Source organism: Aythya fuligula, chromosome 4 (assembly GCF_009819795.1).
Source record: "Aythya fuligula isolate bAytFul2 chromosome 4, bAytFul2.pri, whole genome shotgun sequence".
Lineage (NCBI taxonomy): Eukaryota > Metazoa > Chordata > Aves > Anseriformes > Anatidae > Aythya > Aythya fuligula.
In genome coordinates this window covers 6,888,961-6,914,415 of record NC_045562.1, presented here as the reverse complement: position 1 = coordinate 6,914,415, position 25,455 = coordinate 6,888,961, and the positions used below count along the sequence as shown (strand labels likewise).

Below are 25,455 nucleotides of genomic sequence, written 5' to 3'. Positions count from 1 at the left end.
TGCTCATCTGTTCTCTCTGCCTTCTCTTAAACATTTTATTGCCTCTTCTCTGCTTGCTCACTTGAAAGACAAATCTAGGGCACAGAGGACCCCATGGTTTCCAGAACTGTGCACCTGAACTGCACGGCAGAGCGGATGATTTATTTATATATATATATTTTTTTAACTTTTTCCTACTTTGTCATCTTATGGGAAGGAAAAATGATGCAAGGGGTGCATCCCTTGGGCTACAGACTCTGGTTCGTGATTTGTTTTCTGGCAGCAAGGCAGGGGGGTTAGTCGTCTTGGACTGACCTTGGGAAGAAGATCCAAAGCGAGAGAATCTGCTTGGCTTTCATTTTTGTTTCCCTTCCTTCCAGATGTGCCAAACCACCATCATCATTAGTGAAATGTTTTCAGTGAAGTGTCAGAGCTTGTCTCGTCTTTGTGCTGGAAAAGGCAGGGAGCGCTCGTATCCCTTCGGTACTGCCATTGCATCAGTCACACAGAGCGCGCGTGCGACTGCAGAACCTGCTGTGCTGAAGGGACGGGATCCCACCCGAATGTTGGGAAAGAAAGAAGGAAATCAGCTGGGGTCTGCTCGGTCCTGGTGAGCTGGTTTTCATTTATTGAACCTGGGCTCATCTAAGGTACAACAAACAGGAGTGCAGTGGTCCCTAACCACCCAGAGGTGTTAGCAGCAAGTAACCCACAGGACGCTGCGGGCACAACCAGGTGTAAAAGCTCTGTGTCCTCTGCGTTGAGCAGTGCCTAACATCTGGTGCTCTCTGTTCCTTTTTGTGCTTTTTGCTGCTTGCTGTCTCAGTGACACTTAGCTAGAGCCTGGTGCTCCACGGTGTAGTAAGTCAATGAATTCATGACTCAGGCTCCCATTTCCTTCTTCATCTTATCAATCTCTAGCAGTCTCCCTTACCAGCCTAGCTGCTGAAGTAGAGACAGGCTGGAAATGGAACAAAATAGCAAGTATCATATTAATCTATCATGTGACTGCCTGTTTTTGGGAGTGCTTGGGTATTATTAACCAGTTTGTTAAAGCTAGGTGTTTGGTCGTGTCTCTCTCATGCCCCAGGTATGCTGCTTGTTGGTTTTTTTTTGGTTACTTTTTGGCTTCCTCAGCACTCAACAGCGTAAGTTTGTCTGGCAGTCATGGGGAAATGAACCTCTCAAGGGCAGCAGGCAGGGATGGAAATACCAATGTGGAATACACTGTGGTAGTGGTGTTTTTCATACTCTTACACCACAATTCCTCTGCAATAGCATTGTATTTTCTTTATGGTGTCTGCTAAAGCTTTTGAATTCAAAAATATATTGAATTTTAAGGTTTTCTATTCATCCATTCCTGTTAGATCAGCAGAGTTGTATCTCTTAATGCTCCACAATTGCCTGCTGTGACAATGAATAGCCTCTCTTCAGTATTCAAGATTATTTGAAGAGAGTTTTCACCCTCCACACGAAATCCCATTTCTAAATTTTCCCAGCATCGTGTGCTGCTGTGTCAGGTTCCGTGTATTGTGAGCTGGTGCAGTGAAACACAAATGTCAGAGACTGCCCATCGCAGAATCGTGTGTCAGGGTTGATATGCTTACTAGATTTCCACACCAGGGAGTTCACACTGACAGAGAAACAAGAAGACAGGGCAAGGCTCTCAGCAGCCCTCGGAAAACCAGTACCAGGGTGCTACGGGGAGCAGTTCATGCAGTGCCAAACTCTGTCCTGCTTTATTATCCTGCCTGCCAGGACAACCACATTTAATAGGAGGTCACCTGTGACAAGTGACCTTGAAGTGATGGCTGGTAGCAGCAGTACAGTCCCTTTGTCTGGAGCTTTTTTTTATTCCCACAGAGCAGCTTTTATAGGTGTGCTTTATAGACCTCTATCTTCAGATGTTCTTCCGACCCTGCTACATGTATTTAGACAAAAAGTAGGCTTGAGAGTTTCACGTAAAAAATTATAGCTCCCTCAAGGCTGAGAGACATTTTACTGCACATGAAGATTTGCCCCAAGAGCAGTATGCTGCATGCACGTGTTGCAGCAAAGTGTGTACAGCACGGTTGGCAGAGGCCCCGGGGCAAAGACCAACGTGGGACTGTTACTGTTCTTCCTCTTCTTGCCGTCTGCTCCGAGGTCCTTCCAGATCCTGAGCTCCTATGAAGGTACCTGGACTTTACACCTGATTGCTACTGACCTGTGTGGTGCTGGAGGAAAGGAGGAGGAGGATTGGGAAGAGTTAGTTTAAAAAATAAGTATTTATAGATAGATAGATAGATAGATATCCTGTTAGGAAAAACAGTAATTCACTTTAAACAAATATATGAAGTCCAAAAGGTTGAATCCAACTGCTCTTAATGCTAGTTTACCTGTTTGCTCATACTCTTTTTCTACTTTACAGTGTGATATTATTCATAGTAGAGGCTGCAAGGTGTCTGAGAAAGACACGGGAGCAGGAAAAAACAATCCACTAATGTATTGCATCCCAGGTTGATTAGCATCTTGTTTTACTCTAATGCAGCAGGTATGTCTGCCAAATGCAAAACTTGGCCCACTGCTCTGAATTATAAAGCTGAGTAACTGTGCTTCTGCATCCTGACTGCGAATTAGAAAAATGTAAGTGACAGCAAAGCTAATTGCGGTAGACTTAGCGCTACTGGTTTTAAATAAGGACGTGATGCTGTGGGAAGCCACATGCTGAGTGTCAGATGTAAGTGGCTTTCCCCTTTTTCTTTCTCTCTCTTTGTAGGCTCTGCCCTCCTCTGCTTTTCTTTTGTTCTTAGCGCCTTCCTTCTGGTCTTGAGAACTGAAAGTGCTCGCTGAAAAGGTGGCGTTGGAGCTCCGTATTCATACCAAGTTCCAATCTCGTAGCAGCTGCCTTTAAAATGGCTGTCAAACACATTTTTGGTGAGCTGTGCTTGCTAAGCGTTTTCTAGCGCTGATGTCATTAGCATAAAAGAAGGCTGATTACCCACGTGGCCGGTTCTTCCCCCTTAAATTAAAAAGAAATATTAGATTTTTTATAGAAATTACATAGATCAGTGCCTTGAAGCGGTAATTTGTCTTCGCTTCTCCCTTGTCCTCCTGCAGTATAAATAGGCGTCAACGTGTGTCATGCCGTTAAATGTCATTTTTATGACTCGGAACAGGTAGCCAGTTGCCTTCCTGCAAGCAGCAGCTAATTGTACTTCAGCCATCCATCAGGGGTCGTATTTATTTCACATTCATGCTAAACTATTACATGTGTTTAAGCTTTCTTCAGCTATGTCAGATGTCATGGTATAGCACAGACAATTCAGTGCGTTACGCTGTTCAACTACAATTTTTTCGCAGAAAATCCAGCAGGCTGTGGTAGAAGGAAAAACGGAGGAACTGCATCGCTGTAGAGCAAGAAGGATGCTCTTGTCTTGCTGTGGAGACCACAGGCTGTGGCAGATTTTGCAACAGGTCACTAAGAGTCAAGCTACAAACGGCCACTGGTACAAACCACTGTGGTCTCTCTGAAAAAAAGCAGGGAGGATGGCACGTTGCTGGTTTGGTGCTCTTCTTAGAACAAAGATAAGACGACTAGATATGTTCCTGAAGATACGGGAGCATGTCAGAGAGAAATAACGTACAGCATTACGACAAATAAACCGGTGTATCTTTCAGTGGTATTTCTGGTAAACTCGGATACCATATGGTGTTACTGTGCAGGCATCAGAGCTCCTCTCCACGAAAACATTCGAGTGAAATACTATGTTGCTCTTACTTCACATAGCAAATCATTGTAAGGAATTTGGGTTCGGTAAGTTATCTTCTGTAGAATCACAGAATCATTAAGGTTGGAGAAGCCCTCCGAGATCATCTGCTCCAACCAGCCCCCTGCCACCAATGTCACCCACTAAACCATGTCCCTAAGCACCAGGTCCAACTTTCTGTGAACACCAGAGGGGTGGTGGAAGCCATGGAGATGAACTGTATGCAAAACTGACCTGAGTTAGACTGGATTTTTTGCCTCTTTTGACCCAAAACTTGCATACAGAGTGAGTAAATTATCACCTCCATTTTACAAACAGAAGAGACGAAGTCTCAAACAGAGGCTGTCTCCTGATTTGCTTTTTGTCTTGTGACCCTAGTGTCATTGCCCTTCATCCTAGCTATTGTTGGGGAATGGAAAGATGATTTTAACCACCTGAACGTAAACGCCTGTGTCTGAAAGCTCTGGCTATTGATAGCACACGTGTGTGGAACATACTCTAGAAATACCATGGCATTTCACAGATTTGGGCCCTTTATCCCACTCCTCTTAAATTCAGTGCTAAAAAAAAAAAAAAAAAAGTTGGCTAGACAGAGCAAAACCCCCGCTGGTTTCTGTGAAAAAATTTCCAGGCATGCAGCAGGATCAAGGGGAAAGAGCTGCATCTTGGAAACCATCAGAGAGCTCAGAAAATTCTGCTGCTTGAACGCAAAACACAAGCAGTAGTGGGGCTTTGTTGGCCTCTGAAATGTAATTCTTCTGATTCAGCATCAGCGTAACACTGGAGAGTAACCCCCCGCAGTGCACATTTAGAATATGGGCAGAAAATGAGGAATCATTTACCGATGCTGTAGAAGGGGGTTGAAGGGCTGATGATAGCTGCTGATACGCTTTACAAAGCCCAACTTCTTATCTTCCCGTACTGTTGTTGCAGAGGAGAACCAAGGAGCTCTTCGGAGCTGACGAGCTTTTCTTGCTTTGGAGATAAAAATAATAATGATAAAATCTGTGCATGCGCAATCTGGGTGAAAGCAGAAGTAAATAGGTGTGAGACCTAAAAGTCTGCCTTGCTCCTTCTCAGTCAGGCCCTGTGAAAGCTCTCTCTGTCACTTCAGCTTTAGGGGAACCTCCAGAGGAGGCACAGCTTTCTGCTCCATCACAGGATGAGATTTGGAGGTGGGAGAGGTCTGGATGCAGCCGTGCCAGAGCCGTGTTCAGCTGGACAGCAGCTCGCTGAGACTTGTCATGAACCGACGGAGGGAAGCACTCACTGCATGGTGACTGGTGCCAGTGTTGACATAGCCTGAAAAAGCTTCAGAGATGAGGATTACGCCACGTTGTGTCCCTTTTTAGAGGGGTATACTTAGCTAATGCGGTGGGTTGGCCGTAGCCGGCAGCTGAGCGCCCACGCAGCCCCTCACCCTGCTCTGCCCTGCCTCCAGTGGGATGAGGGAGAGAACAGGGAGAGCAAAAGTGAGAAAACTCGTGGGTCAAGATGCCTGCAGCTCAGGAGGTGAAAGGAAGAAGGGAAAAAATACAAGCAAAGCCAAGGAAATCGTTCACCACCTCCCACGGGCAGCGCGATGCCCAGCCAGTCTCCAAACAGCAGCCACCTTGCAAGAAAGCCCACCCTTTTCTTCCTCCCTCCGTCTTTATTGCCGAGCGTGACGTGAGCTAAAACAAACCTAACCCACAGCACCGTGCTCTGGGGGAAGTTAACTCCATCCCAGCCAGACCCAGGACACCCTCATTCGTGCATCCCCTTCGGATTTCTCTATGGGAAGGGCCCTTCGCCTCGCCACGTGCGTAACCCCTTGTAATTAGTGAACCTCCTCCCTCTGCCACCGGTCGGTCTGCTGGGGGAGCAGGAATTTAGCAGCTGCACCAAGCCTTCAAACAGCACGCTTGTCAGCGAGTAGAAGAGAAGCTCTTTGGGGAACGGTTATTATTTAGCCCAGGGGAAAAAGAAAAAAAAAAAAAAAAAGGCAAGAAAAAAATGTTAAAATTCTTCTCCTGCTAGACTGAAAAATTAACCTGTTGGTGAGATGGGAGCGCTTTTGTGGAGCTAGCGGTGATTACACAGCCTGTCAAACAGCAGCGGGGATTTTGTTCAGCAGAATCGGGACTCTACAAGATCTGAAAGTCTTTCCGAGAGCCGTGTGGGTGTGTGAAAAGTGAAGTAACAAGAATTGTTGTTAAAGGAGAAATGAGCTAAAATGAGGCTGAGGAGGAATTTTATTTTTGAATGCTCAGAAGAAAAATCCCTTGGCACTCGGTAGTTAGATTAGGGAACAGCAGAAATGCTTAGAGGAGAGAAGTGGGCACAAGCTCTTCACGCGGAGAGTGCAGGGATTTGATTTTAAAAAGCATTTTTGTGTATAGCAGTAAATTAGGTTCAGCGATTAGAAGTCCCTTGTTCTTCCTCCTGCAGCAGTGTTTTTCTTTCACATCCATCCGTCTGAAGGCCTTATAACAATAACCAGGCATTTAAAACACTACGAGGCGTGCAGTTATAGGGGTACGCACACCGACCTTCCACTTCGGTTTGTTTTCTTCATCGGCTGTTTCTCCACGGTGGTGAAGTTGTACGAAGGGAGGGCTTGCTTTTCCAGAAATTCAGCTAAAAGGAGGAACTGAAAAAAATATATATATATGCAGAAAGTTTACTACAATTTGATAGGCAGGCATACAAAAGTGAGTGTGAGGTTACAGGGAATAATGATGCAAATCAGGATCAGTTCGGGGCTGCTGGCTGATACGCAGTGCAGTAAATCAGCTCGTAGTGAGGCGAAAGGCAGACATGCAAATGAAATGGTTTAGTAAGAGAGCCCAGAAGGCTATTACATAAGATTACAATGCGTTATTTCAAATGAAGCAGCAATTCTTTGTGCTCGCGTTAAAATATCCGAGCCCGAAGTTGGGTATCCGTTGATGTTTTTGTTTGGTTTATTTTCTTAATATGCTGCAAATCATCTGAGTCATCTATTTCCTTCAAGCTGATCCCACAATCATTAGATGTTGGCAGTGGAGTGTTTCGTGTCTCATTTCTTTTATTCTATGTAATCGTGCATCTTTGACAGTCGTGTGCATACTTCCAGCACATTGACACGAGATCCTAACGCTTCATTATCTTTTGGGATTGCAGAAAATACGGTAGCTGTTGGGACTTCTGGCAAACTACACGCAGGAGGAATTTTACAAATTATTGCGAATGTCACAATATTATTTTTTTTTACTGACATTTTTACTGTCGCTGTTTCCATACTTGTGTTTCTACCTAATTGAAGTGTGTGTTGTTTTGCTCTTACTTGTTAGGATTAGCTGGGTCAGCACAGAGCAGGCTGGATCCTGGCCTGATGCACCGCTTGCTCCAGGAGGTAGGCAGCAGCTTTGGCTGGTGGGATAACCGGTGCTGTCTGGGCTTTCTCTGAGACAAGCTGAGGCCAGGAGGCCAAGTTCAAGTGTTTCAAGGGCTGGATCCAGCCCCCGGGCTGCTCAGCCCACACTGCTGGAAAAACCACTCTCCGTTTCATGGCAGAGCGTGCGCAGCAAAACTCCTCTCCGCCCCCTCTCTTCCCACCTGCCCAGCAAACCCAGGGCTTTCAAACCAGATTAATTCCCAAGTGCTTTTTGTCTTTGATTGTAGCACCGTGCTGAACGCGTTTCACTGAGCTCATGACTTAGAGAAACCCGTGTTATCTCATCACCTGTTGTTTTTTGCAAGCGTGAGTTATCGGGGAAGGCAACAGAGCAGTGAAAGCGCTTAGCATTAATAAAGCTAATGAACAGCAGTGCTGGGTCCGGCCTCGTGCATGCAATCAATTTTATGGAGCTGGCTTCTTCAGTCATTTCTCCAGGTGCTCCTACAGGGCCCTGGGAAAAATAAGTAATAAATACTTAAACACTTCCAATGCTTTGATGAATATTTTACGTTGTGGAATGTGTGAATATTAGTAGCTTTAATGCAAACTTGAGAGTTAGAAAAAATTTTATAGCCGGAGTGGTTGGTCACTAGGCTATAGCTCATGGATACAGGTGAATGAGGAGAGTGTTCGCCAAACTGTGTGCGTTTCAGGAGGTACTGAGGGGGCAAACTGATGGAGGTACTGAAACACAAACTGATGGAGTCGTGTAAGAAAATCTTTTTGTGCTGCTGAGATCAGAAACACCACCGCCATAGGGGGCTGAAGGCGACGTGCAGCAGTACTTTGGTTAATGGTTAATCTGTTTCTACGTCTCTGTGGATTGGGTCAGCATACATGAACGTAGATTTTCTGGGAAGCTCAGCTGAGCTTTTTCTATAGATTAACCATTGGAAACGATCAGGGGCAATCCTGGGTTTCAGTTGTGCCATTTGTGAAGAGATCAGTAAGGTTTCCGTGGGGTCAGGAAGCCACGCAGGAAAGGAAAGGAAATTACTGAAAAGTTATGTCACTTAGGGAAACAGGTAGGTAATTTTCTCTTTAAATGATCTAGAAAAGAGTTTCTGCCTTGCTCTAGAGAGGATGTAGAATAGATGAAAACCATCCATTTTGTTTGAAAAACATCCGTGCTGTTTGTGTACCAGCAATGCGTAGGCTTGCTTCGAGGTCCAGATGATGGAGAGGGTCTGAGGGACTTGCTGGGCATCCCTGCGGGTCACTGAAGTGGAAAAGCAGAGCGTTGGTGTCCTGGGTTGTGTGCTGCAGAGAGCATCAGACATCTGGGAGGAGGACTTTGTGAGCAGCTACCTCGCAGGGCCACCAAAAGCACAGGATTTAGCTGTCGTAATGATTGGGGTAACACCAGCACCTGCCTGGAGAGGGACCCAGCAGGAGGCATTATCCAGCAGGGTACTGAGTGCCTTGATTTGGTATTGAAGAGGAGGGAAGTAGAGGATGCTTTTCTTTGAAAACAAACAGGAGAAACTCATTGAGGGTGTCTGGGCAGAAGGTAAAATTGAGAGGAGTTTAGGATGTGTTATACAGTTTTTATGATGGGAATGAGAAGGGAAATAAGAGTGGTAGACTTCAAAAAAGTGCTAACTTACCTCTTTGTGGAGGAAAGGGTGGAAGTGTAGAAAGAGACAAACCCCAGATAGGAGAATGAGGTCCAGAGGAAGTGGAAACTCTATCAAGTAGTGAAGGACAAGCAGAGAAGTGTAGCAGAGGCACTTTGAGGACATTATGAGCAAGACCAAAGCACAAAATGAAACGCAGCTAGCAAGAGAAATCAGAAGTAATAAAAATTGTTTTTATGCGGCAAGTTTTCAGCAATTCATTGTCAGAATGAATTCAGCATTTTCAGGGAAGCCGCTAAGCTAGTGGGGCAGGTTGATCTTCAGTCTTCTGAAGCATTCAGGTTTTAAAGATGCCCATTAATCATCTCTCTTCTGTTGGTTTCCGTGAGTCAGCAGGTTTCCTCCAGCCGAGAAAGAGCTGTATCAAGTGGGAAAATCAGAAAGTGCCATTCGTTTCCTCCACTTACCAGAGATGGTCACCAAAAAACGTGTTTGCAGAGGTAGAAGTAAGCACCTTGAAAGAATTTCTCTGATACCGGCCTCCACTGTCATAGTGAGATTAAAACTAGAGCTCTGCTTGCTTGATTTCTTCTGCGTGGATCTTCGGTGTCACACAAGAAATGCAGAACTTCACAGACCTTTTTTATATTTTTTTTTCCCAGTGTACGGCTACATTTAGCACATACAGACCTGAATCTTCTGAAAACAAGTACTTGGAAAAGCTCCCAGCTTCGGGGCTTTTAGAGATATCCTGTTTCTGTGAAGAATAGGGGAAGCAGATAAACTATGGGGAAGCTCAGGTGGAACAGGGGACTCTGAGCACAGGAGACAGAGGTTACCACTTGGGTGCTGGGGGCAGGTGTAGCTCAGGGGAGAACCCAGCAATGTTCGTGAAGGAGCAAAGCAAAGAGGGCAAGGGAGGCCCCTGATGTGCAGCCTGGTGGCCGCACGTTGTAGGAGAGGCTCTTGTGAGATGGCAAAGAGCAGCAGGGAAGAAGGCATTCTCGGTTCCCCAGAAAAAAAAAAAAAAAAAAAAGAAAAAAAAGCAGTTTCTCCAATTGTTTTCCCCTTTCATGCCACGATATGAATGTAAGGCCTGGGACCTGTGTCCCTGGGACAGTGGCTGTGGCTGCCAGGAGTAGCAGGATCCTGGGAACAAACTGCGTGCTGTTTCCCTTCTTCCTTTTGGGGTGGTGCCCTCAGCCCCCCAGAGGTGGCATTTTGTGGTTCAGAATTTCTAAATAATTACTGAGGGCGCAACTGTGCCTGTGCAGGGTGGTTTTGTATTGCACTCCCACAGGAGTCAAGGTACTGCTGGGTTCCTCGAAAAAAGATTTCGGTTATTTCTGAAAATCAGCAATTAACGAGTGGGCTTTGTGCGTTTTAAGACAACAGAACTGTCTGTAGGTACAAATCTGCCCTCAGTGGCTGGGGCTGAGCACAGGGTTGTACTTCTTCTGCTTGGAGAAACGCAGTGAGAACATTTCAGAGCACCAATCATGCTGACCCTCCTAAACCTGATTTTGAATAGCGCTGTGTGAATGTAGCAGCTTTCTAGAGGAACAAGAAACAATGCTTTGCCACGTTGGGGCACTGAAGTGGAAATGCCAGCGCGCTTTGCAGTCCTGGTTCGGATTTTTCGGTGCACATGTGGCTGCTGGTACCAAGCACCAAGGCAGGGGAAGTGCTTCTAACAGGTTATAATGACTTCTCCGGAGATTCCTTGCACTTTGTGCACCCTCGAGCTGTTCCGTAACGTCCTGTAGACTTTCTGTTTTTCTGCTACTGATCTTTCTCATTACCTACGAGTGCTTCGTAGCTGGGGACAGAGGTGGGAACTGTCTGAACACCCCGCTGCAGTGCTGAGCAGGGATGAGTTGCCTTGAATCCTTTCCATGCAAGTTTGGTATCACTTCGTGGCAGTACCTCGTGTCCTTGTCATGTACCCAGACACAAGCATTCCTTCTGTCTGTAGCAGGTACCTGTACCACTACGCAGCTGTGAACATGTTACATTTCTGTCTCCGATTTCCCCTTAGTAAAATGTTTAAAATTATATGAATAGCAGAGTGTGCAGGTAGGAAAGAAATCTCTGCAAAACACACACAATTTTTGGACAGAACCAGAAGAAGAAGACGTGTCTGTTTCTCCTCCAGATAACCGTTTCCTCATTGGTCTTGCCTGGCTTTGTTGGGGCATGATGTTACCCAAAACAATACCCTACTCTGTTTTTCTTTGTAGAATGACGTGACAGATAACTGCACCGATCAGGAGGAGGAGGAAGCAGAAGATGATGACACTTACGTGGTTATGGTAGGCTTGGAAACTCAACCAGCCATGAGTAAGTCACGTTGTTTATCAGCAGCAGATCATAAACTGTGTTGTGTGGGGTTATGGACAAACACAGGGGCCAAATTATTTTAATACTTCCAATTTCCACAGTACTGTAACTTCCAAGGAGGCAGGTGTCCTAGGGCACAGGGAAAGGCAGGCAAGGGATTCAGGCATGATACCAAAGTCTGGCTCAGACAGACCAAGGTGCAACCAGCTCTCCTGGTAAATTCTACAGAGTTGTGATCTCTGCTCCAGATCTGGAGGAGAGCCTTCATGTAAGAGGAGACCCTGGCTACAGGTGCAGGCAGCTCCTCTGTGGAGGCACAGAGAGTTGACATTTTGCAGCTTGATCTTCATACATCTAAGCATATGTTGATCACAAGTTTGTTGCTAATCTGTGTGGTCAAATCTGTGTGCATATTCCTCTTGAAAACTGCAGAGCTGCTTGTTTGCATTTACTGATGACAGTTTCTTTAGTGTGTAACTATTTGATGATATTTTGCAGTATCATGAATTTATAAAGCTAAACTTTATCCTGTTTCCATCTTATCTGTTTGTTGACAATTTTGTCTTTCCAACTGTCTCATATTCTGCATGAACATGATATTTCTTGTTTGCTATGTTTAAGCCTGCTGCTTTTTGGCACATCTAGGTATACAATAGACACTGTGAAAATGTGAGCTAGAAATCTGGTTAGCCGTGACACGCTTCCACCGTCTCTGTCACCTTTCCACTATATATGGAGTACGTCGGGGTGGGCACACGGAGGAAGAATGTGAATCGTAACAGATGGCCGTGGTAGTCACCTACGTGCTCTAACCTCCCATTTTAATCTGTGGTGGAAGAAAGGCTTCACCAAAGGGTAGCTCAGAGTAGAAAGGGCTCTGTAGTACCAGCTCTGCATTGACTGCAACTCTGCTGATGGACCTGTGCAGCTTACTCTGTTATGTCACTTACATGCACCCCCCAAATCTTGATGCTGTACAGTGTTGAAAATTTATCATTTTACATTCCCGTGGTCTGTGGCCCATTAAAAAACACCCCACATTTCCACAGGAGTCCAGCCGTGTCTCCCGAGGGCAATGCGAATTTTATTTTAGAGAGATTCAAATAGGCGCCCCAAATCCATTGTATAAAAACAAGTGACAGAGTTGGGTGAGCTAGGGCTTTATTTCCCTAGCAGTGCACTGTGCTCCCTTCAAAATCAAGGAACACAAATTACGGAGGCATGGTAAGTGTGTGTGATTGCATTCTGACAGCAGCTCCAGAAGAGCTGAACATACCGTGTGCACGAAGACGTTGTATATCAGAGCAGCAAAACCTAATAAAAACTTCCACTGCTGATCTGGTAAATATTTTAAAAGCTGTTCACTGACAGTGTGTATTTGACAGCCTTCCTCCACTGTATTAGTTCATAAAAGTTTTATTAGCCACTGCGTTGCTTCTGTGGGAATCCTTGAAATAGGAAATGTTTCCAGATGGCAAATTTTAAAGGAAATAATGCATTCTTTAGCATTAAAAGCCAAGCCGGACCTGGGAGATCAATACGGAATTGGATCAAAATGCCAACAAATAGCTGAGGTGGATGAGGAAGAGGAAGATGATGTAGAAGACAGCAGAGAGGAAAGCAAAGATGAAGGTGAAGAAGGGGAAGATACCTACACCCTTGTCAACAGTCCGAACAATTTATATGCCAGCATCCCTGATGATTCAGAAGAGACCAGAAGAGACTGCTTTTTCTACAAGAGGCCACCTCCTCCTCCCCCTCGAAATCTGCCTGGCACTGTGAGGCAGGATGAGCTGCACAGTTTCTCACAAGGTATGATTTTGGGAGGAAAAGAACCCCAGATACAAACACACGTGTAAACACAGATCAGGTGCTGCTGCCGAAATGATGTGTGCTCACTTCTACTAGTAGTAGCTCGACAGCATGGCCCAAATTCTGCACAGCAAACATCTGCCTGTGAACTTTGCTGCATGAAGGCCTTCACAGCCAGGATATCAGCTAACGCAGAGCTGTGGGCTGCTGGGTTATGGTTTCAGGTTTTTCTCACTCTGTCCATCTCAGAACGCTACCCACTAGCACATAAGATGCTTGTTTTACAAGAGAGGCCTGAAACAAAACACTAAGCCTGTATTTTTCTCAAGTTGATTTAAATATTTACATTTAAAAATATTAAATGCTATCTTGATTTAATACAGTTTATAATTTCACAGATAGAATTAATACAAAAGTGACTGTGTAGAGAGAAGTAACAGTATTTAATTATATTTTAGCCAATGTTGTGGTTAGAAATAAAACACTACATTGTGTTACAAATAGAAAAGAGAGAGAGAGATCGTGACCTTTAATGAAATGCTTCTCTTTCTTTTTTTTTAAAATATTTCAGCCCCAGAGTAAAAATCTAAAATTTAGTCTTGTAGTTGAGAAGTCCAAAATACTATTTGCATCTATTTCAAAAGGAGTGATTATTTTTTTTTCCTCATTGGGAAAAAGTAAATATGCAGAAGAATTCAAGCTTAAATACCAGTCTTAAAAAATCATGTAGAAAAAAAAACTTTTGTCATGGACACTACTGATAAGTGCATGCACAAATTGCCTGTGAGTTTGCTCCACAGCTTATTTCTGTTAACTCTCTTTTCAAATGTGGCATAACCTATTAGAGGCCTAAATTACCATCACCAAGCACTTTGATGTTGATGTAAGTGCACAGAAATAGCTGTTCAGCCTTATAGGAGCCTGCTTTAGATAGGTTTTCGTCCTGTTTTCTGCTGTGAAAGAAAAAACTGGCTACGTACAGCAAGGCACAGATTCCAAAAGGATGAGGGGCAAAATAAAACTAGCATTGCAAATGCATTTTGCTCGCTATGCCATACTCAACGTAGGTGTGCATGTATGTACACAAATGAGGGGGCAGGTTTGGCTTAGGGGATCTGTTAGCATAGGTCTGATAGAAATGCCTGTATTGGGACAGCTCTCATGGCTACACCATCGGGTAGCAATGTGTCCCTCTCTGCCAAATGCCAGGTACCCGTACGTGGATTTAAGACATGCCGTGAATTTTCCTAAGTCCTAGGCATGGTTTAATTTCACTTTATTTTGGGGGTGGGGCTGGGGGTATCAGAATTCCCTAAACTGGCACGGTATTTGCTTTCAAAGAGCTCTAATGAGTCACTGCTACGTGTTTTTTAGTTAGCCACTTAGTTTAGCTATTGCTGAGGAAGACCTAAAAGGCAAGTCCCTTCTTCTTGAAGTCTTCCTTTTGGCAGTGGCATGAGAGTGCCCCCTGTGGGAGTTAAGAGAAAGAAAATCCTACAGAGAAAGAAACGGAACTTTTATAGAGGCATGGAAACAAAATACTTTTCATATTAAATATGGCAGCTGTATTAATCACACTTGTTTTTTTTTAAAAAATACATATCTGAGCCAGAATACATATTGATAATATGTATTAATAATACAGCCCATTTATAAATGACGCATCCCATTTACAAATGTATCATACAGATTGTAAAGCTCCTCTGAAACCATGCACAGATACAATTAGTTAATTTACTGTAAATAGCAGCCAAAGGATTTAAAACTCCAGTAGTGACCAAAGCCTAGCTCAGTGAATGCACATTTATATGCAGCTCATTACAACATTAGGAAAATAGAGCTCGGTGCAGAACTGTGAGCGGGTCTACTGTCTGCCCAGGAAAGAGGGGTAATCAGCAGGAGGAAGTTGTAGACATGGCTGGGATCAGCAGCCTTGGTAACAGCTTCTAATTCTTTATAGTTTGTGGGCTTTTTAAATACAAATAAGTCAAAACAAGCCCAGGTATTAGGAAACTCGACAATTCCTTCTAAAGCTGTAAAATGTAAAAGCTAAAGGAAAGCAAGTTCTGATTAGATGTACTATGAAACATGGGGAGTAGAGACCAACGAAGTCATTTGGGTGTGGGGTTGAAGATAGTCTCACAGCACAGATGAGGTTATAAATTTTATTTATCCTTTAAAGTGCTTTTAATTTTTTTCCCACTTTTCCCTACAGTACATTGTAGTGAAATGCTCAAAAACAAATGGGACATTGAAGATGTTGGAAAGACAAAATCCAACATTTTCTAAAATAAGTTGAATTTCATAAGTCATTGTTGCAACAGCTAACAAATAGCCTGATTAGCCAAAATGCCAAGGACTACAGGTACCACTTGTTTGGCTTCACCATTAAGGAATGTGTTTGTGTGACTCTTGTTGGAGCAACTGGGGTATGCAGCATTGCTTTTAAATAAGAGTATTTACTTTGGGCTGATTTATTAGCATCTAATTTTGATAATCTGATGTGAAATCAGGAGGAGGCCCTGAAGCTGAAATTATGCCTTCAGGATATGCTCCCTGCTGACGTAGCTGATCAGAAACCAATGAGAATCAGAATGCCTTAGTTTAGAACTGAAATCAGGTCTCCACATTAGGAGAATCTAAAGCCTAAAGTTAAGTCTTAATCCCCTTTCTTTTCCCCACCTGCGGAACACAACTCCTCGCTTTTTCAGAAAGGAATTTTGTGGAGGACAGAAGGGACAGAGAATATGGCGATGGACTCCTAACAGCGTGCTGCAGAGAAGAACAAGGTACATACGAGGAAGATGACAAGGAGGAGCACCTCTACACTTTCGCAAAATTGGATGAATGTCTGTACGATTTGATACTGGCAGAGAAGGAGGAGGAGAAGAGTAAAGAATGCAGGTCGTTTATCATGAACAGGCCTCCAGCCCCTACCCCTCGTCCTGTATGTTCGCCCGCCAGAAATGAGAACACTCCCTACATAGTACAAGGTCAGTGCTTGCTTCTTTGCAAATACTTGCTGGTAGAACATGGACGTGTTTGTTCCTTTTGATGAACAGTTTTGTTGTTTGTTTTTTTTAAAGACTAAGATCTTTGTTCAGTTACTTTCAAACAAACAAACCTGTTGATTCAGTTTACCTATTCTCACTTCTCAAATGAGCTGAGAACATCTCTGACTAATAATTTTCAATTTGCATCTGTGATAGCATCACTTTTTTGGTTTAATTTTACAAAAAATATGACAATCTGATGGAAGATGAAGAATCACTGGGCTAGCTGTGAATGCATTTATTTCAATGGTATGATACAGAATGTGCTGAGTAGCTTTTCCTTTCAGTTTCTTTATCAAACTGTTTTTTCTTAATTCTTAGAGGTTTCAGCCATATTCTGTTTTCCTGATGCGAGCAGTAGGGATAAATGCCTGTGTGAAGACTCCTCTTTCTAATCTTCTTTCTCTGATGCTAGAAATTGCTCTCTGGGAAGGGCTTATATCCTTTTACCATTTCTCTGAAAATTGGTGGACCTTATTGAGCTTATTCATGGAAATGTAATGCTGGAAGAGCTTCCAGGTATCTTTCAGACCGATTCATATTGAAGCCAAATTTCAGAATAACAAAAGGAATTGCTGTGAGCTTGGTGCAGGGATCTCTCGCTGTAAGCTCCAAAGTGCATACTGTCTGCATTTCCAGTCTCTTCTACAAGAACCTGCCAATTGTGTAAAAATGGTAGAAAAACAGGTTGAGGAGGACTCCAGATTACTTACACCAGAAGATTACTTACTCCATCCAGTGCATGCATTAAAACAGGACTATTATGACCCAGATCTTCCTACCATACAGAGAAGCACCTCCTTTGCCATGCCTTTTTAAGACAGTGCTTTATTTTATTCTTCCTAGCTAGCTCCAGGCTGTGTAACTGCAGGTGAGGGCCAGAATGTGTGGGCTATTGTCTTCATCATTTGGTTGCTGTTTCTTCAGCGTGCTCAGGAAGAGTAAGGACGAGTCACTACAGTAGTTAGAGAATAAGGCAAGAAGGGATGTGGATATGGGGCCTGGCACAACTACAAAAGTCTTGAAATAGCTACTTTTACTGAGATTGTTAGAGCAGCACCTCAGATCTTGGTCCTCCATCATGGATGTGCCAGTGACTCAAAGCTGTTACTGTGCAGATGCATGATTTGGAAGATTGCTTTTACTGACTTTTATTGCACTGGTGTTTCTGCTTTGTCTGCCCCACTAAGAAAGAAACTATGCTTTGATGGGGCCGTGCTTCTCTTACACCTTATATACTAACCCAAGGTTTTAAGATTTGCTTGTGTACGCGAGTAGGGGTAGACAAATGACTTCCCTCTTGTTCTATGACATCAGTCTCTGTCTCAAGTTCATTTACTTAGACCATAAATGGCAAAAGTGGAAGCACTTCAAGAAGGATTCACTTTGACCTCAGGCCTCTGCTTCCCCGGCCATCATGCTAGTTCCAGGGCTGGGGTTTCTCACTCTCCTGTTTCGTGCAGGCATTCCCAAGGTAGTGAAATTTTAGACAGGGGTAATGTACATTCAGCCAAAAGATTTCTCTTGCTGCTTGTCTTGGCGATTTTTATCCTCCACAGTGGTTAAAAAAATATTCACCCAGTCTAGCAATATCCCAGTTTCTGGTTTATTGTATTAGAATTTCTTATAATCAGAAAAGATTGTTTCATCTGTAAGAAACAGAAATTTTAATTCTAGCCCGCCCTTAGAATCTGCATGCATTCATATCCATTGCTTTATCATTTAATTTATTGGGTGTAAAATAAAACCACTTTGGTTAGTGCATGTAGACGTTTTCCATTCCTCAAATAAATTTATGATAGTTTCAGTTTTTTCCATATATTATGTTAAAAAAGAGCATTTCTGAGGACACAAAGTCCTGAAAATAATGAAAAAAAATAGTGAAAAAATAAAATTATTATATTTTCTAATAGATAACATAGGAAAAAAAAAAGTTAGAAATTAAGGGAGTTTTGCAGTTGTACTTCTTTCTTCCTGCCGCAAACATTATGATACGATCCTTAAATATATAACCGTGTGCTGCTATTTATCCCAGCTGTTTTGTTTCATCTAGTGTGTAAAGTGGGTGGGCATAAGACGCAAAACTCTTCAGTGTTGTTCAGTCTCGTTTTTGGTTAAAATGTGATTCCTGCCTGCCCTAGGGACAGCGTGGTTCTTCAGACCCCCTTGTGGTATGCCCTCTGATTTGTTCTGTGTCCACTGAGGTCTTGGGTGCCCAGTATGAAGCACCTATGGCATGCCATGCTTCAGATGAAAACAATTCTATAGCACGTTACTCCCTCAGAGCAGAAATCCCATTGTTTCAGTGGCTGCTAGGAGTAGTCAGAACTTCAAATTCGTCAGTGATAGCATCCTGATACCAGGGACTTGTGAGCCTGATTGCTGGGTTAAGCGACGTGTCTGGAGTTACACTGGGGCTTTGTTGGAGGGAGAAACCCTATTCCATAGAGCAACTTCGAGTTACTCAACCAGAGGCATCCTTCCCCACTGTGCATTCACTAAATACCTTTTAAATTCCAAACCAAAGAACATTTCTGTAAGAAACAGCTTCTGTTAAAGAATATTTCTGGAAGAATCAGGCTCTGAGTGAGCTGAAAGATGTAAAACATAAGTGTTCTAATAAGTTTGAGGTGGTTTCATTTATTCTGTTTTAAATTTTAATGAATGTGCAAATCACTGTAGTGGACACTGCCCAACGAACTGCATCTTTAACAGAGGGTACATTTGTTGTTTAGGCCACTGCAAGAATTTTGTTTTATGTAGAAAAGGCTCATCAAGCGATGGAGCTGCATGCTGGTGCCAAATAGCTCGCTGTCCAGATGGTGCACACTCTTCGCGTGCCCACTTTCCATTCCTTAAGTGCTTAGGGTTGCTTTGTAGGTTATTTCAGTGTTTTTTTTTTCAGTGTTGTTCTGCCAAAACAGCTGTTAAATAAATGTATGAAGGTGTTGTGCTTTCAGTTTACGGCGAAGTTTAAATACTCCCTATCGATACCACACTGACTGTGCTGCAAACCGAAGTCCGCAGGACGTTCTCAGGACAGAAATGTGAGCATCTGCAACACCCGGACACCATTTCTGAAGTCTCACCCACCAGGAGTACCCTGTGGTGTGAGGGTTACATTGCTGTCCTGGCTTGTTCTTTTACCTCTTGTCAGAGCCCACCAGTAGCAGAGGGGTTCTCCACAACGTGGACACCTGCCCTACAGCAGCAGAAAGAACACGTCGTGTGCTACAGCCTTTGGTCCTTTACAGACCTGTCACAAGTCCCTGCAGCAGTGCGTTTCCCCTCTGTGCACGGGAAACATTTTACCACGTTAGCTGTCTGTGGGACTTCACTGGGTTAGAAGATGTGGAAAAAGTGTTTCCCATTTACTGTTCCAGAAGAGAATACTGTTCTCGTGGCTTATCAAAATCAGTGGGCACACAGGAATTAGCAGGCAGTGGATATTTTTAAGGAGGCAGCCTATTTTATGTGCAGATTGGAACAACGTAAACCCAAATTTAATGGGAAAAAAAAAAATCCATTGCAGAATTGCTAGTGTCTTGGAAAGTTACCAGGCTGATTGCTGGGAACTATAGCGATCACATCCTGAATTTAAAGCTCTTATTATGCAGATGGTTTAAATGCTCTGAAGCAGGGGTTCCCAAAGTGAAGCCTCAGAGCCCATGCAAACTGCAAAACCTTTATGTCCCACAGAGGGATTTTTTACTACTCTCCTATGGTAAGGATAAAGTACTGCACTGCAGATGAATTTCATTATGTATCCCCAAATTAAGGGTGTTTTTCCATGGAAAAAAAAAAAATACTAGGAACCACTGTTCAGCTAGCTTAGAACACCTTAGACTTTAAAGATCTGTTTAGGAACTAGTATATGGGCTTCATCTGTCATGGTGATTCAGTCAGATTTTTGGTATCTTAACTCCAGTAGATTGTAATACGTACTGAATAAAGCACACGGAGAGAAAATATTTCTAGGATGCAGCCTGGTTGAAAAGCGACCCATTCTGAATAGCATGTTTTTGGTCAAACCAGGTAGTCTTTCCCTTTTTGCTGAAGACAAATGGGACTGCAGAAATATATTCATGTTTTACGTAGTGGAGCAAGTATTCTTGAGTGTATTGCTAGACTCCTTCCACCTTCCATAGTCCACTAAGTTAAAAAGATGAGAAGAGCAAGAGTGGGAGCGTTCTCTTCCCTGTGTATGGGACAGCAAGGACACTGACACCAAGTTCTGACCATCGCCGCCTTCTCACTCACTCTTTACCCTTTTGGTAAAAAGGGTTCCAGTATTACTTTGGCTGTCTTGCCTCAGTGTAGGGGAACAGCTGCCTCTGCGTAGTCTCTTGAGGTCCCTCCCCAACCAAGGTGTGATTCCAGCAGCTTTGGGCTCGTGTTCAGCAGATTCAGAGTCTGACTGTGAATTGGGAAGAAAATTGCTGGTGAGCGTGTTTGTTTCTTGCATTACATTGTCATTACACGGTGATTCTTTTTAAAGTCATTTTACGTTTGATCTGAGAAATTAGGTTTCTCAGTCTTGGCTTCCTAATTATGCGGCTGTGGTAGACAGCAAACAGCCTGTGTGTGAGCTGTGATGAGCAGATCTGGCGCTGCAACTGCAAAACTCAGGCAGCAGCGTGCCTTGGGCCTGTAAATAACGGAGCAGCCTGGCAGTGTGGTGTTCCCACCAGTGTTGTTGACCTTCCTCAGTCTGTGTTCTGGTGCAGTGACTGCTGTGTGCTCTTACAGGTGTCGTCGCAATGTCAGACAATGTGTTTAGAACGGATCAGAGCTGCCTGGCACGGGTAACGCACTGCCCTTCTCCACAGCACGTGTTGCTGACAGGGCCGGTCATCAGGCGTGCTGCTGTCTAGGAAAAATGCACAAGGCCATACTACTTAGCATCGCATCGCCTTAGCTGATTTCATGCTATGAATCACCAGAGGTTTTTGTTTTCATCTTAAATATGTGAACTATTTTGGGTACGTTTTAGGAGTGCTCCTTAATCATCTCAGTGTTGCATCTTTAGGGCTCTTGCTGAGCGATGCTCCGTGTTAGCAAACAAAACAGACAAAACAAAAGTGAGATCTGAAAGGATGTGAACCAACATCTGCATACTTCTCATCTCATGAATAATAAGCATCGTTCCATTATATTCCTTCCGTGGTATTCTCCATGTATTTGTCATCCCTCACTGTGCTGCATCCAATTTACAAACTAACCTATACCAAATCTGTGAGTTTTATTTGTACTATGCACACACAGTTTAAATGTTAAAATGTTTTAAAAAATGGAGTGGGCAAAGGTAGAGTCTCTCCCAGCAACATACCCCAGCTAGCAATCGTGCCCTCTTTTTTGCGTTCTTCCCATGATCATGACAGGTAATTGCGTGGCAACTCTAAAATGAGTGAAGCAAAAACCTACTCAAGCTGGAAGCTTTACAAACACACTGTAATTTGCAACTGAGTTGTGATCTGTTAATAAGTGCAACCCTAGTGTATTAATTAATTTGCCTGGTGTTTCTATGAAGATTTTGTTCCCCCTGGATTTTAATTTTGAATGTTTCCTAAACAAAACAGTCGTGGCAATAGATAATTCAGTTTGGAACAGCAGCTGAATGAGGCTGATGAATAGCTGCATCTTGAATTTCCCCTAGCAAACTGAATTCAAATTAGTGATAGTTACTGGTTGTTTTCTTGTCTCTCTTCTCCCTTGCATTTGTTCTGCTGACAGTGTTGAGGAAGTAGGATTAGGCTGATGGAGTGATAAGTTCAGTGTTCTTCCAGAGGGGGTTGGTTCATCAGCCTGGCTTTACTTGAATCGCTTGTATAATGTGCCAAACTGTTGTTTGAGTTTGAGAGGCAACACTGCTAATTGGGAAACATCCGTCATAGTTCAGACAGGCAAAGTAAAATCTAAATTAGAAACCATATCCGTGCCTCTTACTGATAGGAGTTGCCTGCTCTCATAATGTAACTTCTTCCACATTTTGATTGCCCGTGTTTTTAATTATCGTACTTCTGACTGGCCTATCACCAAGCCTTTTTTTAATGTCATTGTGCATCTATAAATTCTTATCGTTACAGCTCTGTGTTAGAATCAATTACTTCTGAAAATCAAATTCCTGTTCTTTTTGTCTACCTGCAGCTATTGTAAAAATCGGCATTCTCTCTTTCTAGGTGCTTTATACTCATCATAGTTTCTTGTACAGTTGTGTCATTATAAAACACTTTTCTTGAGCTAGAATTATGCACAAGAGGCTTAGATTTCAAATATTTCTAGTCCTTCTATTTGTGGGGATAACCATAAAAATATTAATCACATTTCAAGCCTCACAGTGTTATTTACCTGCATGTGCAGACAGCCTGAATCAGCATCAGTAACCAGTCTCACTGAGATTTAAAAAAATGAACACTGTCTTCTGGTTTCATATCCTCCTGGAAAATAGTGCAGCAGTTCCTGACTCATTTTGCTTTCCTGGAGAAATTGGGGTTGCGTTACATTCCTAAAAAGTGTTCTTACTACCTAAGACATCAAAATGTATTTAGGTCATGCAAAGGACTTCATCTGTGTCCTGTAGCAACTAAAGGGGGAGACAGTGAACTGGTAGGTTTTGACATATAAACATGTACGGGTATTTTGTCCAGTCACAAGGTGATGAAAAATTTAAAAGGAGCCTTACAAATATTATCGAAGGCGCTTGTTAAGTTGTTTGTTTGTTGTTTTGTGTTTTTTTTAAAGAAAAAAAGCATAATAGCAGTACTGTGATTTTTTAATCAGATTTTCTATAGCAGAGGCTCTAAAATATAAATATATGCGCTTGTTCATTTGAAGGACTATGGCATTCTGCCACCTAAAAAAACTGCTACATTAATATTGTTTCACTGAAGGAATAGCCACTCTTACTTTCCATAAAAACAGAATGCGTCTCTGTACAAAACTGTCCATTTCTTTCATTCCACTTACTGTATTCCAGCAGCTTACAACTGACAGAAGAGAATGTGGGAATGAAGGAGTAAATTGCTAGAGTCTTCCCTAAACCTGTGGCAGTGGTACAGCAGTGTGTGCATACGCCAGGCATTCCAGAAACAGGAATAATTTGTTTTCATTTACTTCACCCACACTGAGTACTTGCTGCCAACTAAAATCATTTCAGCAAGATGCAGCACGTAAAGTGGCTTTAACAATTTTACTTTGAACAACTGGAAGAGTAATTCCATTTCTGATTACTCTGACACTGCAAAACTCAGCAGAAATTTCAAAGCCTATCAATTAAAGTACTTCCCAATCAGGGACATTGTTGAGCGTATCCCTCCTCTTCCTTATGCAGACAAATTGAGGCTGCCGGCACCACCTCAGTGTACTTTAATTTCCTCTCTTACAAGAGGATGCTATTTCAAGTGTAGAAGAAGACACTGCGGCCACATTTAGCAGATTTCTTTGGGAATTATAGAGAGGAGTATTATAAATGTTAAGATTTATCAGTGTTAGGCTGAAACTAGGGCCATAACATCAACAGATTGTGCTGCCTGTCTCGTTCTTTTATGCTATCCATTTAACCCATCTGATAACATTTTCAGGAACGTGAAGTCCCCAGCTGTTGTCATTCATCATCACCTCCCATACTCCCTACTCAGGGTTGACCTGAAGACTTCATTCTGCCATTTAGAAAACGTTCTCAGGAATTGTTCCTTCCCACCTCTTTGCGTAGCAAGCGCAGGGTTTGAATGGCCTCAATCCTCTATTTCACAAGTTTCAAACTGAAGACTCGTACGTGGCAGCCTGAGCAGGCAGGCAAGGAGCAAACTGAGCTCCGCCGGGTTTCCTTGCTCTGCATGGGCAAGCAGCCGGGACGGCAGGGTGCATGCAGAGTTGTGTTGTACCATGCCTTGGTCCCAAAACAAATACTTGCTGCACTGAACTGGCACATTTCTCAGTAAGATGACTTCACTGCAAGGCGTTACTCTACATTATCAGTTTGTTGTTGTTGTTGTTTCTTTGTTTTTTTTAGCTAAAATCAAAACTGAGACTTAAGAGGGCAAGGCATATATGACAGTAGTTAAGTCTCAAATGAAGCATTTCCAGCTGTCTGGGTTTTACTTTCATTGCCAGCAAAAGTTTGACAGCAGCAGATTTCAGGGCACATCCAAGCTGTCTGTACTCGAGGCACCTGACAGCAGTGGAGCGGTGGGCAAGGGTAAGGGAGCAGGTAAGCAGGTCTTGCAGTTCTTGGTGCCTGTATGAGCAAGAGAACCACGTGTGTATTCTTAAGCACTGTTGTTATTCTTGCCTGGTTCTATTGTTTTTCCTGCCTTAGCTTTTCCCCTAAATAAGATACAGACTATAGTAGGTGTCCATATCACGTGAAGAACTCTGAGATTATGTGTTGTTTTGTTTTTTTCTAAACAAGTAATGTTACTGCAATAATTTTATTTTCTTCAAAGCTCCTTGTCATGATGCCTTGTAGTATTAATAATCCTGCCATTCTGTGCGACAGAACAATTTTTCAAGTAATTAACATTAGACTGACGAGTGGGATGAGAAGTACTCCAAGGCTAGAATAAGACATTTATTCCAGCCTGCTTTCATGAGCCTCCATCCTTCTTCCATAATGTGTGATGTCTTCTATTAACAGTTTTGGTTAACTTCCTTATGTTCTTAACTTCGTAGTGTTTCAGCAAAAGGCCACTCAGATGCCCAGTGACTACAACAAGATGTACTGCAACGTCAGGAGGCACGGTACAGAATTTAATTTAGCTCTTTAACTACCTTGATGTTTTTCAGTAGAGCTAGCAGAGAATTGCTGTGACTTGATTTTGACTGATTTAGCATCTATTTTCCTGCACGTGATTTATATCCTTAACGCTACTGCAGCATGAAGAGATTAGATTAAATAAAGAAAAATAAAAGTTAGAGTCTTTTGGGAAAGATTTGTACAGCTAGAGTTACTTTATGCCGTTCTGTTTGCTTTCTCCATTGTGATTAAAAGCAAGAAAAGGAAGGACTGGAGGGCTCAGCTGCGCTCACTTAATTCCAGCTATGGAAAGGCAGCAGTGAGTGGAGCACAAGCTCTCTCCTGGGTGCCCCAAGATCTATGTAGAATGAATTACTGGTGGCAGCCTGGTTGTTATTTAGTTGTTGCACATCAAAATGTTGCTACCAAATTCTTTTAATGGCTCCCTAAAATAACTAACAATGTTACAGACAAAATGAATGAAGGCTGAGTGAACATTTTTCTTACCTCTTCTTTTAACAAGTAGCTGATGAGGATTAAAGCATGAAGAGCAGCATGCAACCGCCTATAAAGTTCTGCAAAAGGGAACTGGAGTTTCCCTTGCTACTGACATCACTTACCATGAACACTAAGCCACTGAGGAAAAGAGTGCAGGACCTTCTAGGTCGTACTGCATTCCTGTAGTTTTTAGTAACAGAGTATAGGTTGCATACCTCAGCTAAAATTATATATATGTACATAAAACAGAATAAATGTTATGGGTCTGAGGAACCTCCCAGCAACTCCCATC

General features: G+C 43.0%; 1 protein-coding gene across 1 annotated transcript in view; it reads left to right on the top strand.

The window, feature by feature from the left end:
• BANK1 (B cell scaffold protein with ankyrin repeats 1) overlaps positions 1–25,455 on the top strand; it is a 133,555-nt gene that overhangs the window by 97,310 nt on the left and 10,790 nt on the right. The window contains exons 9-12 of the mRNA XM_032186184.1: positions 10,967–11,066; positions 12,573–12,878; positions 15,590–15,871; positions 24,602–24,670. Coding sequence (XP_032042075.1) covers positions 10,967–11,066; positions 12,573–12,878; positions 15,590–15,871; positions 24,602–24,670 — 757 coding nt within the window. The remainder of the gene's footprint in view (positions 1–10,966; positions 11,067–12,572; positions 12,879–15,589; positions 15,872–24,601; positions 24,671–25,455) is intronic.